The sequence below is a fragment of the Rhinolophus hipposideros genome, assembly GCF_964194185.1.
Source record: "Rhinolophus hipposideros genome assembly, chromosome: 18".
NCBI classification, from domain to species: domain Eukaryota; kingdom Metazoa; phylum Chordata; class Mammalia; order Chiroptera; family Rhinolophidae; genus Rhinolophus; species Rhinolophus hipposideros.
The window spans coordinates 50,368,992-50,386,638 of NC_138064.1; the positions used below are offsets into that span (position 1 = coordinate 50,368,992).

Sequence of the window (17,647 nt, forward strand, 5' to 3'; positions counted from 1 at the left end):
ACAGAGATTATTTCCATATGATATATTGAGCAGTATCCAGGTAGATGACATTTAAATTCTGCATTAAATAATCCTTTTAAAACTAAAAAAGTAGAACTCATGTTTCTGTATCATTTAAATGTCACACATGTAGGTTTTATTCCATTATAGAAATGTCAAGTCTTCAACTTACTTATGAAATTATACAAAGAATAAAGTGTACATTTACAAACCTTTAAAAAGCCCTACTGCCATCTACAACTATTAACCTCATATGCAGCCCTTCACCGGCACGGAAGTTGAAACCTCCCCTTAAATGTCATTCCTATTATTGTTTCAAATGGTCTGCAAGGTAATTAAATGCCAATCTACTTTCTCAGTTTATAATATTTCACATTTATACACTAAAATTCTAGATGTCATTCTCTGAAACCATCAGATAATTACAGTTATTGTTGGAAAATTCACTGACAATTTACCTTTTAAAAGGAATACTTATCAGTATATTTGCCTATAATTCTGATATCACACAAGTTTATAAGCCTATAAATTATAAAACAATTCCATTATATATAAATATTTTAATTTCCTTTTAATATACAGAAGACAAAAAAATTATTCAAATTGCCATAACAAGGTCTAGTGACATTCTTCTAAAGGTCATATTTCAGAACCATACAAATTACCAATATATCACCATTAAATAATCAATTTGTACAGTTCAATCATAAAAGATTATGATGTATATATATATATATATATATATGTATATGTGTGTGTGTGTGTGTGTGTTTGTGTGTATTTTGAACCTAAAATTCTACTTAGTAAATTATAACTTCACAACTACTGTCAAGACAAATGAATACAAATTTTTAAATGAAGAAAGTCTAAAATATTACACTGATTTCATTTTCACAAAAGAGCACCTTGGGAGCTGGTATTCACACGACACATATTAAACTAAATACATATTAGAGGAAGTAAACCCTATTGTGTGTAACTCACATGTGAAAATTCAAGGCTAAATCCCTATCATTTCTAAATTAAACTACTAAACCATCTAAATGTCTGCCATCATCTGAAAGTTTATTATTCCTCCAATTCACATGCCCTAGGTGATCGTATTAGGGGATGGGGCCTTTGGGAGGTAATGAGCTCATGAGGGTGCAGTACTCATGAATAGTATTAGTGCCCTTATACAAGAGGCTTGAGAAAACCTTGCCACTTCCGTCCTATAAGGTGCCAGGGAAAAGATAGCGACCTATGAACCATGCATAAAAGAGGCTCTCACCAGACATCGGATATGCTGGTACCTTCATCTTGGACTTTCCAGTCTACAGAACTATGAGAAATAAATCGCTGTTGTTTATTAGCCACCCAGCTTACGGCATTTTGTAATAGCAACCCGAATGTACTGACACACCATCCATTAAGAACACAGAAATTAAATAAACTATGACACATAAATAAAATACATTATACATATATTAAAACAGTAGATATAGATCTCTACGTCATATTGTAAAGTGAATGAGTAAATTACAGAACAGTATGTATAGCACAATCCCACTTTTCTTAAATAAAAAAGAAAGATGTATTTGTGTTAAGACTCAAGAGTTTCAAAGCTTGGTTTAGAGTCAAATCTGAGTTTGAATGCTCGTTTTAATACTTGCTATCTGGCATTTTATTTTTAGCAGTTTATACTGGTCATACTACTAACCTTTCTTAGCCTCAATTTCCACATTTTATAATGGCAAATATTGGTACTTCCATTTCATAGGATTGTTGTGAAATAAATAAAATAATACTGAAAATGACTTGGCACAATCCAAGCTACTACAAATGCTTAATAATGGTACTTATTTTTATGGCCCTACCCTAACCTTAAAAAATGAATTCTCTGGTATCATTTAAGAGTCAGAAAAAAGCATTTAGGAATTTGTCCCTATACAGGTTTAGGGTTGTATGACACACAACTTTGGTGATTAATAATAGAAAAGCTTTAGAAAAATAATACGTATATACATGCATAATGATAAAATAATTTCAGATCTTTGTAAGCATATATATGAACCATAAATATACTTTATATGTTATATTCTAGTATACCCTAGAATATTAAAATAATAAGGTTGAAAAGAAACAGCATATAGTTTTTATAGACATGTGGAAGAACATATCCGGACACACACAGTGAGTGGAGATGACCATAATGAAGATCCACAGAAAGCACCAACTTGAAAAAAATCCTTTCGTCTTGATGTGGATTAAAGCCATAGTTAGGTACACGAAAACGTTCTGATAGCCAAGAAACGTCCATAACTAACCTTTAGGGAAATAAATTTAGGGTCCTGGGGAGCTGCTCATTCTATTTTTCAAGTTTTATATTTTCAAATTGTAAGAGTAGGTTAGCATAAGAAAGGAAGCCATTTTCTGGACAGCCTTAACAGGGTGTGGACCAGATGTCCTGTTTGAAAAGAGCTTATCTTGTTAACTGCCGACTGGGTGGGGTACAAGCCAGCTTATCTTGTCAAACCACCAGAATGTGGAACAAGCCCATGATATGTATACTCTTTGAAGCTATGGAAAATTAGTGGATGCTTTAAAAATGCTATATAAACCCTTGGCTTTGAGTGCTCGGGGTCCTTGTTGAAACCCGCTGCGACGGGCAGATACTCGGATCCCAGCTAGCTGGAAATAAACCTCGCTGTGTGACTTGCATTATCGCGTGTGTCCTCTGTCCAATTGAGGAGTGGTCGATTCTAGACCTTAACAAAATCACCCTTTTTGAAAACATGCTCACTTTAAAATTCTAGCTTTCCTTTATCTCACTGGTTGAACATTCAATTAATGATCGACCTGATTTCTGTCACTTTTCGTTCGACCTTGTGGACTTGAGGTGTAAATATTTTATCCACAAAAAGAATCTTCCAGTTTTAGACTTAGATATGACACCAAATTTCAAGTCAACATTTCCATTTACAAATAGAGGAGATATTCTACTTAAAAATCTGTTTCAAGTCTCTTTCCTACTAAAAACTTGACTTTGGCTATTTTCCTCTAAATGTTTCCAGTGAAATAACTCAAAGAATAGGAATATGGCAAGATCAAAGAACAAAATAGGTCAAATTTAAAAACATAAAGGAGTAGCAGAAATTGTTATTAACAGCCAAAAAAAAGAGATAAACACTAAAATGTAACTTGTCATTAATAATATATTTTAAAAATAAATGATGCTTTGTACTCTGACTTAATGCTTAGGCTTTCTTTACATGCTAAAATAAAAGCTGAAAAGTAAATTTACTTTGGAAAAAAAAATCACTTAAAAATTTTTAAAGTCAGTGACTGACTTTCTATTAACCTTTAGCATAGAATCCTTGGTGGGCCTGAGTAATTTAGGGTCACAGACTATTTGATTAACTATCAATTCAATTAGATGTTTGTTGATATATTTTAATTTTGTCAACACTTTTTGCCATTAATTGCTTTAACTGACGTCACAAGTTACATTACCAATGCTTCCTCCTGCCGAAGAAAGCAAAATACTTCCTATAAACATATGCTGACTCTTCCTTATAATAATGTCCTCAGGTGGGACCATCTCATAAGCATTATTTTCCTGACATTTTCAGTAATTACAGTAAACTACTGGATATAATACTGAATTTCATTTATAGAAATAAACTGTCCAGGGGAAGGAGATGAATGAACCACGTCAATGGGACGTTACCAATTCCCCCTCAGGGAGGGATAAATACCCCTGATTGCGATTTATTCCCCGACTCTTCTCTGAGTTTTCCTGCTCTTTCCACTCAAGTGTGTACTTCCATTTTCAATAAATCAGTTTCGCTTTCCTGCATCTGCCTCACTCTTGAATTCGTTCTTGCATGGACACAAGAACCCAGTCACCGCTGCTCTGGATTGAGCCCTTTCTTGGACATCCCTGCGAGCCTCCAGCAACGTCATTACCTACAAAGAGCGCCAACGATCTCTGTAGGGCCAGTTTTCAATAAGCAAAAGTTTACAAAAAGATGCTTGAACTTCTCTGTCAAGGCTGCAGGAACAATTGAACGGAAAATAGCTCCGAGTTAATATGCAAACAAAGTCTGGCCATCCTTCGGATCTGAAAGTAGGAAGCCTCAGGATATGACTGTTATCATTAAGGATCATTTTAAACAAATTCTTTCAGTTCAATTTGTTACTAACCTACCCTAAAAACTATTCCAGAACCAACTGGAACTACTAGGAAAACCAGGAAAACCAAATTACTTCATTTTATGATACTTCAGTTGGGAGCAGTCAGAAAGACTAAATGGAAACATGGCTGGCTACCCTATAAAGATAATAGAGATATCAGGTTTTGGCACATTCTCTAAAATTAATCTATCAATGACAGTTAAAAATACTAAAGCCTTATTCTTTAGATTTCAGTTAGCATATATGAGTATATAGTATATAAGCCAGTTAAAGGTGTGCTTTAAAACATTAATGTACAGAATTAAGATATGATTCAGATATATAGCTATTGTTTTATTGTCAAATAGAATAATTTTAGAGTTAAACTTCCATGCTCTGGGGTCAGAACCTTTAGAAAGTTAATCAACATTTTTCTACTACAATTTTAAGCACTTCAGTTCCTCTAATCCTTTTCTAACAGTTCAAGTCAATTTCAAACTAGGTAACAGTGCCTGAACACCTGGAGTGAGTGGTCACATGAAAGGAAAATTTAATCAATAGGAAATAATTCTATTTTAAAACATATATAATTAGCCCAGAAAGTGGCAAATGAATTTTTAAAAATGTCTTATAAAACCTACCTGCATTGAGTGGTAAAAAGGCCTTTTTTTTAAAAAATAAACATCACATTTTTTTCTGGTTTAAATTCATCAGAAAGTTTCAAAAGTTCATTAAAGTAAAAATGCCAGTAAACTCAGTCAATTCAATATTTATAGTCAAGCACTGACTGCATAATTAGTAATTTTAAACACAATCATGAAAGTTGACAGGAGTATCACTTACGAGCTGCTCTGATTTTACACCGTATAACTGGATGGTCTTGGCCACGTTTTTTGACACAGCTAATGTGAGATTTGCATCAACAGCAGCTACATTTAGTTCACTGGAGAAAACAAAAACAGACTTAATTATTAGCAGCATAATTCATCAACAAAGTAAAGAGCAACACATAAACCTAAAACTGATAACCAATATGGTGATTCTTTTTATAGATTTCACTCATTGCTTCCAAAAATTGGTTGCATTGTTTCATTTTCCCTCCTAAATTCAGCATTAGAAAAAAGTGCTTTGTGATGACTTGGTTAATGACCAGTTTCTCATTAATAAAAGGACGTCATGTGTGGGTTCAGGCTGTGATTAGAGAGTAAATTGTGTACTGATTTTAAAAGTAGCACTTTTGAGAATACTGATAAGTGCAATTAGAGACACTACATATCACAGACATCTGCAAGGAAATGACAGCTCTCGGATGGAAATGATGACCTTGAAAGCACACAGGCTAAAAATATAAATTACACATGACACATAAAGATATTCTGTTTCTATAGGAATCATGCCAATTCCAGCTATGCACAGTAACTTTTCAAGTACATTAAAACCATAACAAAAATTTAATTTGAAATTTTAAAATCTGAATTCTTAAAGTATTTCTTTGTCATGGTTATTTTCAACTTTAACATTGAATTAACTGGGGCAATTGAGCTAACTACCAACAACAATCAAAACAACTTTACATGCAAAGACCATAGGAAGAATACTAAGAGTTAAAAATTGCATAAAAACCCACATACAGGAAGAAAGCAGGAAAAGTCATTATTGTCTCTGAAGTGGCAGAATAAATCTCGGCACTTGCCAGATTCTCTTTATGAAGAAAATACAGGACTTTGAAACAATACTGCATACTTTGTGGGACAAAAAATGCTCTTTCATATAATAGTGAGACCTAATTGTATTAATGTTCACTTTTCAATTCTATGAAACACTGATGTAAGTATGCTTCTTTAAGCTGCACACCATACTTGATTACAGCACTGTCAAGGGGCACAGAGGAATGGGAAAGGTGCCTCTTTAATATTCCCATAAGCAGGTCAAAGAGATCAAGCTGAATCTAGGACTATTTTTGTCACTACCATGCTAAACAGATAACAAACACATTAGGGTCAAAAAAATCTAGAGTCAGGCTTTTGGAAAATCAAGATAATTGTGGAGAGATTTAGGATCAAGATATTCGACAATTTAGGCAGTGTATAGGTATGTTTGTAGCTGAAGAAAAGCTTCTGTATATTACACCTGGAGCTTTTTAGTCTTATTCTCACATGCCTCAGATTCACCATCGTCAAATTTGTAGTCTAAAAGAATCTAGACATTTCTATACCTTGGTCCTATATTGCTTAACTACTATTTTACTCTTCAAAATGTTCATCTAAATGTACAGACCATTGTTATGACAACTTGTTAGCTGTGACAGGAACTGAGATAGTCTTAACTGCAAATCAATCTGGTAACTGTAAATATCTAAAGGCAACAGTATAATTACATTGTCTGCAAACGTTCAGGTGGCACCTCTGCTAGGATACCTTCCCTTTTTGAGAGTTTTAAAAGCTGTCACATTCTTTTAGAAAGCTTAAAATAGCAAACGGGAGTAGGCTAGTGAGGATTATAATCCTGTGTATGCCATGAAGTACTTTTTGAATTTAAGATAAAAAACATTAACCTCTATGCTTTAGCTTCTCAATTTATAAATTTTTTTGTACTGTCTTTCTTGTGTAATATTAGAAATTTACTATGGCATAAAGAATTAGGTCTACTTTGCATCACTCACTAGAGAAAGAATAATTAGAATAGTCTATTTTTAGACTGTATATAAATGGTTTTATTAATTGGAATCTCAAGTACTTATTTTGCATGCACTCATTCACTGCAAAACTCTTGATTTAATTGCAGGACTAATTACTTGAATACTTTGAGATAAATTACAGATGTGCTGCTATCACACATGACTAACCACCACGGCAGGCCTTGTACGACATGCCATTAGGTAACAAATACATACCTTGCGATAGTTTTAATGATACCTTCAAGTTCATCTGCAGAAGGAGGATTGCGACCCCCAGGGGGGAAAACCAAGTTGATAGGATCAAAGAGTCTGGATAAGGATTTTGATAGATAAGCAGCCTCGTAAGGTTGCAGTGAGTCTTTCAAAGCCTTTTCTGGACTGTGGGAACAAAATTTATTAACAATGAATTTATGTTACACAAAACGAAATGCTAGTGTATCAGGCTGTAAGTACCTTTCTTAAAAAACAATCTAAATAAAATGTAACTATATACAGATAAGAAAAAAATGTGTTTAAAAATGAATAAATACTGTTAGAAATACATTTCATGATTAAACATTCATTCAGGACTAAACATTTTGATTTATGAATGAATCCTAGGTATAAATGTAATATAATATGTACCAGTATCTACTGGAGTGAGTCTGTCACTTGAAACTCAAAGAATAACACTGTAAAATCTTATAATTCTAAAGAGGCTATGCTTTTACTTAGCACAAATCCTGTTTTCACAGAGTATCAAAGCAGACACAGAAGTCTGCAAACACCGATCCACTAGCTCGGCCCTTTTCACCCATAGCTGTCATCATTCCCCATAATGCCCACTGACTGACAAGGAAGCATACAAACAGAGCTAGGTTTTTATCAGCCTTCCCGCCAAAACTGTTACTAACAACAATGAGGGGGAAAAACAAGTATTTGTGCAAGTCCTACCATCACATAAATACTCCCAATTGAAGTTGTAAGCTCATTTGTTTTATAATATTCTTCACAAACTAAGACTTAACCTATTACTTCTTTCCTCCTTAGTCTTCCCATGCTTTCAATTGTCTTCACTGATCTTCTTGAGCAGTCCAATTATCGGGTTTTACAGTTTTCCTTTGACAATTACTATCAAGAGTCTCTATACCTATTATTTTCATCTGCTTTCTTATGCCTATAATTAATCCACATCTTCTCACATCACATCTGTTTATCATCCTTTTACCAGCACTACTACTGTCTTTTGTTGTTGTTGTTGTTGTTGTTAAGTAAAACCTCCTCCATCCTAAATATTAACCTTGAAAACATCTGACCTGCTCTGTTACACACAAAACCCGGCTTTCTCCTTTCCCACCCTTCCTGACCCACTGACAAGACCTAGAGGTCAGAATGGCCTTGGTTCCTCCATCATAATTCCACAGTTATCTCAACACTTTCTCATTCAGTAAGTATTTCACTCAACACATATTTACTGATAATACTATGTACTAGGCCCTTGTTAAATGCTGGAATGACACGGATTAAAAGCGCTTTACAGTCTAGTAAAGAAACGTCGGTAAAGTGCTAACTATAATAACTTCTGTAACAGATGAAGATAGGCCACAATGGGGACAGCAAAGAAGTGTCTAAACCTGCCTGAATCAATCTTCTATTAAAGTCCATGCCATCTATTTAAATGTCTTCCTTATTTTTCCTCCTGTCGTTTACCAACTTTGAGAGCTTCCCTCTTTCACAAAAATTTCAGCACTGAATTTTAAGTACTAACATTCTTCCTATTCTCCAAATCTGCTGTAAGGATCCTTGGTGGCTACAGTGTCACAGTGGGTAACTTTTCTGAAACGTGCCCTGCGTTACAAGTCTATCTTTATTTCAGTTTTATTATAGAGCTTCCACATCTGAGTCATCATTTTGAACTGCTCCAATTCTAAGATCTCCAAGCTTGAGGACAACTTCCCGCACCCCCACCCCCCTACTTCTTTCCTCCTACAAATGCTATTATGTCTCTACAATCTGCCAGGCACTTTCCTAAGTGCAGGAAATGTAGCAGTGAAGTCAGTTAAAAAAATGATCTGTTCTCTTAAAGTATACATGCTAATGAGAAATACACACGCACACACACACAAATTTTTAAATCAGTTAAATATGGAATACGATAGAGTGATAAGTTCTAAAAGAAAAATAAAGCAAAGAAGCCAGAGGGAATATGTTTAGGTCTTTATCTCGTTTTTTTTTATCCAATTTTAGATTCACTAAAACAAGGGAAGGCTTACTGAGAAGGTTCCTGAGGGAAAAGGAAGAACACGTTATACAGATTTGCAGGGTAAGAGCTTTTCATGAACAAAATGAAGAGGTCCTGAGAAGGGGCTCTTTATCTGGCTGTGTGTGCCAAAAAGTTAGAGGGGCAGAGCACTTAGTGACAGGAGAGTAGTACAAGATGAAGCCAAAGAGAAAACAGAACAAATGCTGCCAGGCTTTGTATAACATATCAATAAAGGTGCTAGATTTTACTCAAAAGAACTAGATCTTTGCCCTTATTGTGATCAAAGCTGCAGATCCCTTTCCTATGCTCATTTTCCATCAGTTCACGCAGTTTTATGCCGTTCTTTATCCACAGCCAACCATTTTAAACTGCTCTCATTAGCATCCTGATTTTTCTAATTCTCGTTCTTTTCAAAGCTCTTACTAAGAAAATTTTATTTCGATGCTCTCTGAATCTGCTGCTAAACTGCACAACTATTGCAGAGAAAAAGTAAATTGCATTTATTAAACATTTACACAAACCCCTTAATTTTAAGAGACCTGAAGTTATTCACCTGAAATTCTTCTTTTGCAGCCCTTCACTCTCTACAGGTGACCATTTGCCTCTAAAGTAAGACAAAAACCACCGACAATGACCTTCATCAACTTGGCACTTCTCTAGCTTTTTTTTTTCTTTGTAATTTCATTTATCCCCCTATGATTTTTCCTATTATCTCAAAGAAAAAAGTAGCTTTACTCCTTTTTCATATCAAAACTTCTTAGAAAAATTGAATCTACTCCCTCCTTTCCCATTCTCTTTTTTAAAAAAACTGCTTTACTGAGAAATAATTCACATATATTCATATATACAATTCATATTCAACCATTTAAAGTGTACAATTCAATGGTTCTAGTATATTCACAGATATGTGCCACCATCACCACACTCCAATTTAGAACATTAAACCTCATACCCTTTGGCCATCACACTTTACCCACCTCTCCCCATCCCCAGCCCAAAGTAACCACTAACCTTTGCATCTCTATAGGTTGTGCTATCCCCGCCTTTCATATGAATGGTTCTTGTGATTGACTTCTCTCATTTAGCATGTTTTCAAAATTCAGTCATGTTGTAGCATGTATTAGTACTTTTATTTTTCTTTTTACGGCTAAATAGTATGCTATTATATGGTTATACCACATTTTGTATACCCACTTGTCTGTTAATTAGACATGTGGACTGTTTCTATCTTTTGGCAATTATGAATAATGCTGTTATAAACATTTGTGTTTAAATTTTTGTGTAAATATAGTTTTAAATTTGCTTAGTATGTTTTGTTTTCATTGTGATAAAATACATACAATATTTGTGGTTTTAGCCATTTTTAAGTGTACAGTTCAGTGGCATTATGCATTAAGGACAATCATCCTTGGTTGTGCAACCATCACTACCATCCACCTTCAGAACTTTTTCATCATCCCATACTGCAACTGTTCCCATTAAACAATAACTCCTGGAAGTCCTAGCCACAGCAATCAGACAAGAAAAATAAATAACAGGCATCTAAATTGGAAAGGAGGAAGTAAAACTGTCATTATCTGCAGATGACATGATACTATATAGAGAGAGAACCCTAAAGATTCCACCAAAAAACTATTAGAACTGATAAATGAATTCACTATAATAGCAGGATATAAAAATTAATATTCAGAAATCAGTTGCACCAATAAAAAATTATCAGAAAGAGAAAACAATTTCATTTACAATTGCATCAAAAATAAATAAATAAAACACCTAGGAATAAATTTAACTAAGGAGGTAAAAGATCTGTACTGGAAAATTATAAGACATTGAAGAAATTGAAGAAGATACAAATACATGGAAGCATACACCGACCTCATGGATACGAAGAATTAACATAAAGGCCTGTAGCTTCCCTGACAAAGGTCAATCTTTACCTTAAGTGAGCCTGTTTATTGTTTTTTTGCATCTAATAACATACCTTTGAAATGTCAGAGTAATCTCCTTTTCCAGACCCCTCAGGGCACACTCACTCACTGCACCAGAGCAGGAGACCACAGAACCACTTTGTCATCTTGTTCCCTGAGTAGCACCTCTATGTGCTTATTATAAATGTTAATTATTAACTATCCTGTACTCACCAATAAAAGACGCATAAAAGAAGTATGCGTCTCTTCATTTTACTTTTCATCCAGTGCCAGAGGTTTCCCTGCTTTGTCTTCTCCCACCCCCTTAATCTACCACCAATGGGATTTCATATAAGTCCCTTCTTATGTCTCCTCCTTTGATGCTAATGTATGAAATAAGCTGTACAACTGCCATTCTCCAGAGCATTTTCTCAATCCATTGAGATTTTGCTTCCAGCAATTGTCGTCAGTTTGGCTCAAATAAACGCATAAAAATTCTCTATAGGTTTGCACATTTCTTACATCAACATTTCCTTTCCTCTCTGACCCAATTTTATATCCCTTTCTACCTCATTCAGTGTGTTCCAGTTTTCTATTCCTTAAACTTCCCCATCTTAATTTTCTCAAGGACTCTAAATTTGCTGTTCACTCTGCCTGCAAAAATTTACTCTAAATCTTCCATGGTTGATTTCTTCACATTATTTAGATCTCAGGTCAAATGTCACCTCGTCATAGATGTCTTCCATGAGTATAGTAAATAAGGCACTCGATCACATAATATTGTTTTATTTTCTTCGGAGCAATTACCACTACTGAAAACTCAGCATGAATAATACCGAATGATGAAAATTTGTAAAGCTAACCTTACTATTTGAACCTTGCTCCTATATTCTGGTTCTCCCAGGGCCTTCTTCTTTTCCTTACCTTTCTTCTTTCTTGCATCTCCTATCTCTTTCTCTCTTCACTGGCTACTTCTACCTATAAACATTCTCAACTCTCCCTCTATCATTAAAAACAAACAACTTTCCTTTGGCTTAGCTAATATGGTCAAATTTGTTTTCTTCTCTGCCTTACTTCAAAAGGATACTTAAAACCCACTGCATTTGTTTCCTTGTTACCCTCATGATTTTGAGGGTCATACTTCCTTGTTCTCCACCAACTACTTTACTGAATTTAGTCTCCAAAGGATGACAATGATGTCCCATTAGTAAAATATCAAGGATTTTTCCCCCTCTCCACTGAACTTAAAAAGCAGAAAATACTAAATAAAAATTCTACCTCCTGGAGATAAACCACTATTATCATTTGCTGTGTATATTGCCAGAACGTTTTTAGTATAAACAAATGGATTTAAATACAAGACAAAAATAGAATGATAATTTATATGCTATTTTATACACTAAAAAACAAACAAATCCTAATACATTATTAGATCTTTGCAGATAAACATGTGGGTTCAGTCCTCTTGTCCCCTCTGCATGAGTTCTCATCTAATCTCCATGTTTAGCATAAAAGAGTTCAGGAGGACAATACTATGGTCTCATGCTATCATTCTAGCCGTCGCTTGTACCACTTATTTTACCAGTCAAAACTTCTACTTCGTGTATTTTACCAGTCAGAGCTTCTTACTGCAGTGGGTACAATTCAACTATAAGTATTAAAAAAAAAAAAAAAAAAAAAGTTGAAAGAGAACCAAACATTTAAATAGCACTCATGAATCTATCCAACATTTTTCTTACAAGGTAGGTGGTAATAATCTGCTGTTATCTGAGTCAGCCTCATCACGATAAATAAATAGATTCTAGTGTTTAAAGGTGTGCAAGTCAATCAATCGATTTGGTGCACAAACAAAAATTTGAAAATAATACTCTTTTTGAATTTAGGAGGAAAAAGTTGGATGCTTTAAACTTACTGAGATGGTATGCTGTTTTCCAATGTGGCTCCTAAGTATGACTACATATACTGTATTTTATGAGTTATCTAACAGATTTTCAGGTTTAATTTTGAGTATAACTCATTTTTTTCTTACCAGACTGAGAACTTATCCTGAATAAGAACTATGCTATAGTTCCCAAACACAACAGTTTCTTTTATGTTTATGCCAATGATCCATCAGTAATGATGCTATCTGATGTAATTACAAGTATGTTTTAATATCAATTAAAAGGTAATGACCACATAGGCTCATCCTCTAGCTTCTATTCACCCTATCTGGTATTATACTTACAACAGATCCTAGTTAGGAATCAGGCTGCTCAACTAACAATTAAGTTTGATTGCTCCGTTAAGTTTTGTAGTCTTTGAAGGTATTCAAATAATAATAGTCATTACAAATATTTAGAAGATTAGCATATTCCCAATTTATAATAAAAATAAAAGACACAATTCTTAACATGCCAACAAACAGGTTTGATTAAACAAACATACTCATAATCTGGCCTTTTGGGTATGAACATGTCTTGGGTATCGTCTTCCATGTGTTGTAGGTCAACAGAGAGGTCTGTAGTTCCACTTGCATTAAACTTTCCTTGAATGTTTTGGCTGTACTGTTGAAGACGCTTCCATAAATCATTATAAAGACGTAATAATTTAGGGTATTCGCCTTCAAATGCCTGTTTCAAAAACATAGAAGCTGCCAAGCAAAACAATAACATGCATTAGATAAATGATAAAACAATAAAATGTAGCATATGAAAGTTTCTTCCATATATGAAGATGCTGCTGCAAATAGCCTGTTATAGGACAAACCTAAGGTGTGTTCTAATGAAGCCTTTTATAACAACGCTGGCAACAGCATGTTCTACCCAGACCATTCACTGCATTTCATACATTCGTGGACCATATTTTGAAACATAATTCATAAAAAAAAAAGACAATTCGATAATTATAGTTGAAGATTTCACTTCCTTTTCTCAGTAATTGATAAAACAAGTACATAGAAAATCAGTAAGCATATAGAAAACCTAAACAACACACGAAAAATTTACTTGACATTTATGTAATACTTCATCCAAAACAGCAAAGTATACATTTATTTCAAGGGCACGTGAACCATTTACCCAGATCGACATTATTTACTGCCATAAAAAAAAAGTCTGAATAAATTGAAAAGGTTTCAAGTCATACAAAGTATGTTCTCCAACCAGCATAGTTTTAGATTAGAAATCAGTAGCAAAAGTATCTTTAAAAATCCCTAACACTTTGGAACAAAAAAGATGCTTCTAAATAAATAACTCACGTTATTCATAAAAGCAGTGAAAAAGAAAATTAGAAAGTATTTTGAACTGAATGAAAATTAAAACACAACGTAAGAAAATTTGTGGGATGGTATTAAGGGAGTACTAGGGAGAAATTTATATAAACTCCTATATTTGAAAAGAAGGAAAGTCTCAAACCTCTGACCTCAGCTTCCACCCTAAGAACATAGAAAAAGAAGGGCAAAGAAAACCCAACATAAACAGAAGAAAGAAAATAAAGATACACAGATACCAATGAAACAGAAAAACAGTAGAAACACTGAAACCAAAAACTGGCTCTTAGAGAAAAATGAGTGAAGTTGACTCACTTCCAGACAGACTGGTTAGGAAAAGACAGAAGAAACAAATTAGCCATATTAGGAATGAGAGAGATGACCACAGTACATGTTCAGCAGAAATTAAAGGACCATAAAGGAATTATAAAAACCTTATGCCAATAACTTTGAAAACTTCCATGAAAGAAGAAATAGATACACTACACTAAATAGCCTTATATGTATTGAACTTTTAGTTAAAAACCATTCCACAAAGAAAATACACAGACCCAGATAACTTCAGTGGTGAATTCTATGCAACAATTTAAGGAAAAACATTAATTCCCAACTCTTTCCACAACACCATTACCCTGATAACAAAACCAAAAGCATAACAGGAAAACAAATAAACAAATAAAAAAGAACAATATTCTTTATTAATGTAGATGCAAAAATTTTAAGTCATTCTCTCCTGGATTTTATACTTTTCTGATTTGTTTTTCTTATTCTTCTTTGCTGGTTTTTTCCTTCTGCCTTAAATATGTTCCTTGACATTTTGAAAAATAAAAGTTACAGATTTCAAGTATACAATAAGGGCTTTAGTTCTTATCAGCTCGATCTTGGCTATCTGTATTCTTAGCCAATCCTTCTCCACTCCTACCAACTATTTGGGAGCAAACCACAAACATATTTTGTTATAAAACAAGGACTCACTGCCCACTGCCTATATAAGCCAATATTACGACACGGGGTTTTGAGAAAAGACAAGGCTTTCTTGCAAGGTCGACTGGCAAGGATACAGGCGGCAAGGCTCAAATCTGTCTCCCCAATCCAAGGTTCGGGGTGGAATTTAAGAGGTCAGAGAAGGATGGGTGGGTTGGTATGCAGAAGTGCTGGCGGGCTTTGGAATTTCACCGTTTATGGTAAGACATGCTAAGGACTTTAGCACAATCTTCCTGGACAACAAACCCATCACTTCTGAAAGGGCACATCCCAGTCCTTTGGTTCCTTGGGGGAGAGAGCGGATTGGGGGAGACTCTGGTCCTGGGTGTAATTAAAGGTCAAAATTCTCACCTCTGCATATGCTTTGGCTGCGTAACTTGCAATTTTGTTCCACTGTCTCTGAAAAGCAACTCCGTATCTTATAAGAAATAGGCTAGGACCAGTTTCAGCTGGTTCAGCAATTATAATTTCATCCATAAATACTTTACAAAATTAACAGTGATCACATTTGCCTGATAGACTTGTGATTTTTTTGTGGTTTGTTTGATTCAGGACGCATAAATAGTCCATATATTATAATTAGTTGATCTATCATCAAGCCTGATTTGTAGTTTCTTTTTATTCCTTTTAATTCTTTGTTTAAGAATCTGGGTCATATATCCTATACAGTTTCCCAGTCTAGATTTTGCTGATTGTACCCTCTGATCTCTGTATTTCCTGTAAATTATCACTTGGATCTAAATCAGTGCATTTCAACCTTGGCTGCACATTGAAAACTTGGGGAGCTTTTAAAAAAAATCCTGATGCTTGAGTCTCACCCTCAGAAACTTTCATGTAATTGTAGCCTAGGCTTTGGGAGTCTAAAACACTCTCTAAGTGATTCTAATGTGCATCAAAATTGAAAAACAATAGATAAGAGGTTTGATCAGATTATATTTTCTGACAAGACTACTTGTGTACTGTTTGCCTTTCCATGATATTAGCAGCCATTAATAATCATTGCCTACGTCCACCAAGAGATTTCAAAATAAAGATGTTTTAACATTCTTTGTACATTTATTATAGGTGACACTTTTGTAGACACTTCTGCCATCAATTGTCTGATTTCTTTGAGATATCATTTGGATATCATAGGAAAGGCAGGGAAAATGTTTGATTTTTTCCCCTTTATTTATCCTTTGTCTAAGTAAGGAGTAAGCTCTATGCATAATCAAGGATAACCAGTAAGTGTTACTTTATTTGTATCATTATGAACTCTTGGATTTAGGATATTTCATGGGTTTCAATCTCTTATGATTGTTATTCTTACTGATGCTAAATTTATTCCATCCTTGGTATGTATGAGGTTTGACAATCATGTTCGCTAACTCATCCTAGAAAAAGTGGTATATAACTCATTGCTGAATATCACTATGGTCACCTTCGAAGCACTCTCCTTGGGAAGCTATGCACCGATGCCAACGTCTAGTCCACCCTTCAAAGCAGTTTTGGAACTCTTTTTCTGGACTGGCCAACAGAGCTCTTGTCATATTACCCTTGATGTCCTGAATGTCATCAAAATGTCCTCCTTTCAATATTTCCTTTATCTTCAGGTAAAGAAAGAAGCCATTGGGGACCACATCAGGCGAGTTCGGAGGGAAGGTGTTCCAATACAGTTATTTGTTTCCTGGCTAAAAGCTCCCTCACAGGCAGTGCTGTGTGAGCTGGTGCATTGTTGTGATGCAAGAGCTATGAATTGTTGGTGAAAAGTTCACGTCGTTTTCATCTAACTTTTTCACGCAGCCTTTTCAGTACTTTCATGCAGCCTTTTCAGTAAATTTGGTTAACTATCCAGTTGGTGCAAATTCATAGTGAATAACCCCTCTGATATCAAAAAAGGTTAGCAACACGGCTGTGACAAGTTTGCAAACTTAATTGTCAGACCTTGTATCTATTCAAATTCCTGAGTCCTGTCAATACAATCCTACCAGTCTTTGGTACCTTTGTTGCTGCCTAGTACATGGGGTTACAGAATCGTCCTGCACATTTCATGCCCCAGACCTGGAATCAGCCATTTCTTCAAGGATTCTGGTTTCTTTTAATGGGAAATCATGTTTAAAAACCACGACATGGATGACAGAGGGGTCCATTACTGTCAAAATGGTCACTATTTCTAGGCCATTCAGTGGACAGAGATATGAACTGAATGTAAATCAAATTACATGTTTTCAAAGAAAAAATACCTACTCAGTTGATCTCGCCCATTTTATACTTTCTTTCTCCCGTGCTGAAAATCCTGATTCACTATGATACCAACATAATCATTCACTTACTTTACCCCACACTACATATACAGCAGCTGGGAATAACCATAGTAATACTACCAATAATAACACGATTCTTGACAGGAGTTCATGGGTTTTGGGGGAAGATTTTGACCTTGAAGTATATCC

The 17,647-nt window shown here is 34.7% G+C and overlaps 1 protein-coding gene across 3 annotated transcripts in view; it reads right to left on the reverse strand.

Moving 5' to 3' along the window:
• COG5 (component of oligomeric golgi complex 5) overlaps window positions 1-17,647 on the reverse strand; it is a 326,514-nt gene that overhangs the window by 63,605 nt on the left and 245,262 nt on the right. For all 3 annotated transcript variants that reach the window (XM_081079882.1, XM_081079884.1, XM_081079883.1), the window contains 3 exons: window positions 13,409-13,613; window positions 7,049-7,210; window positions 4,999-5,098 (listed from right to left, as the gene is read on the reverse strand). In XM_081079882.1, coding sequence (XP_080936008.1) covers window positions 4,999-5,098; window positions 7,049-7,210; window positions 13,409-13,613 — 467 coding nt within the window. The remainder of the gene's footprint in view (window positions 1-4,998; window positions 5,099-7,048; window positions 7,211-13,408; window positions 13,614-17,647) is intronic.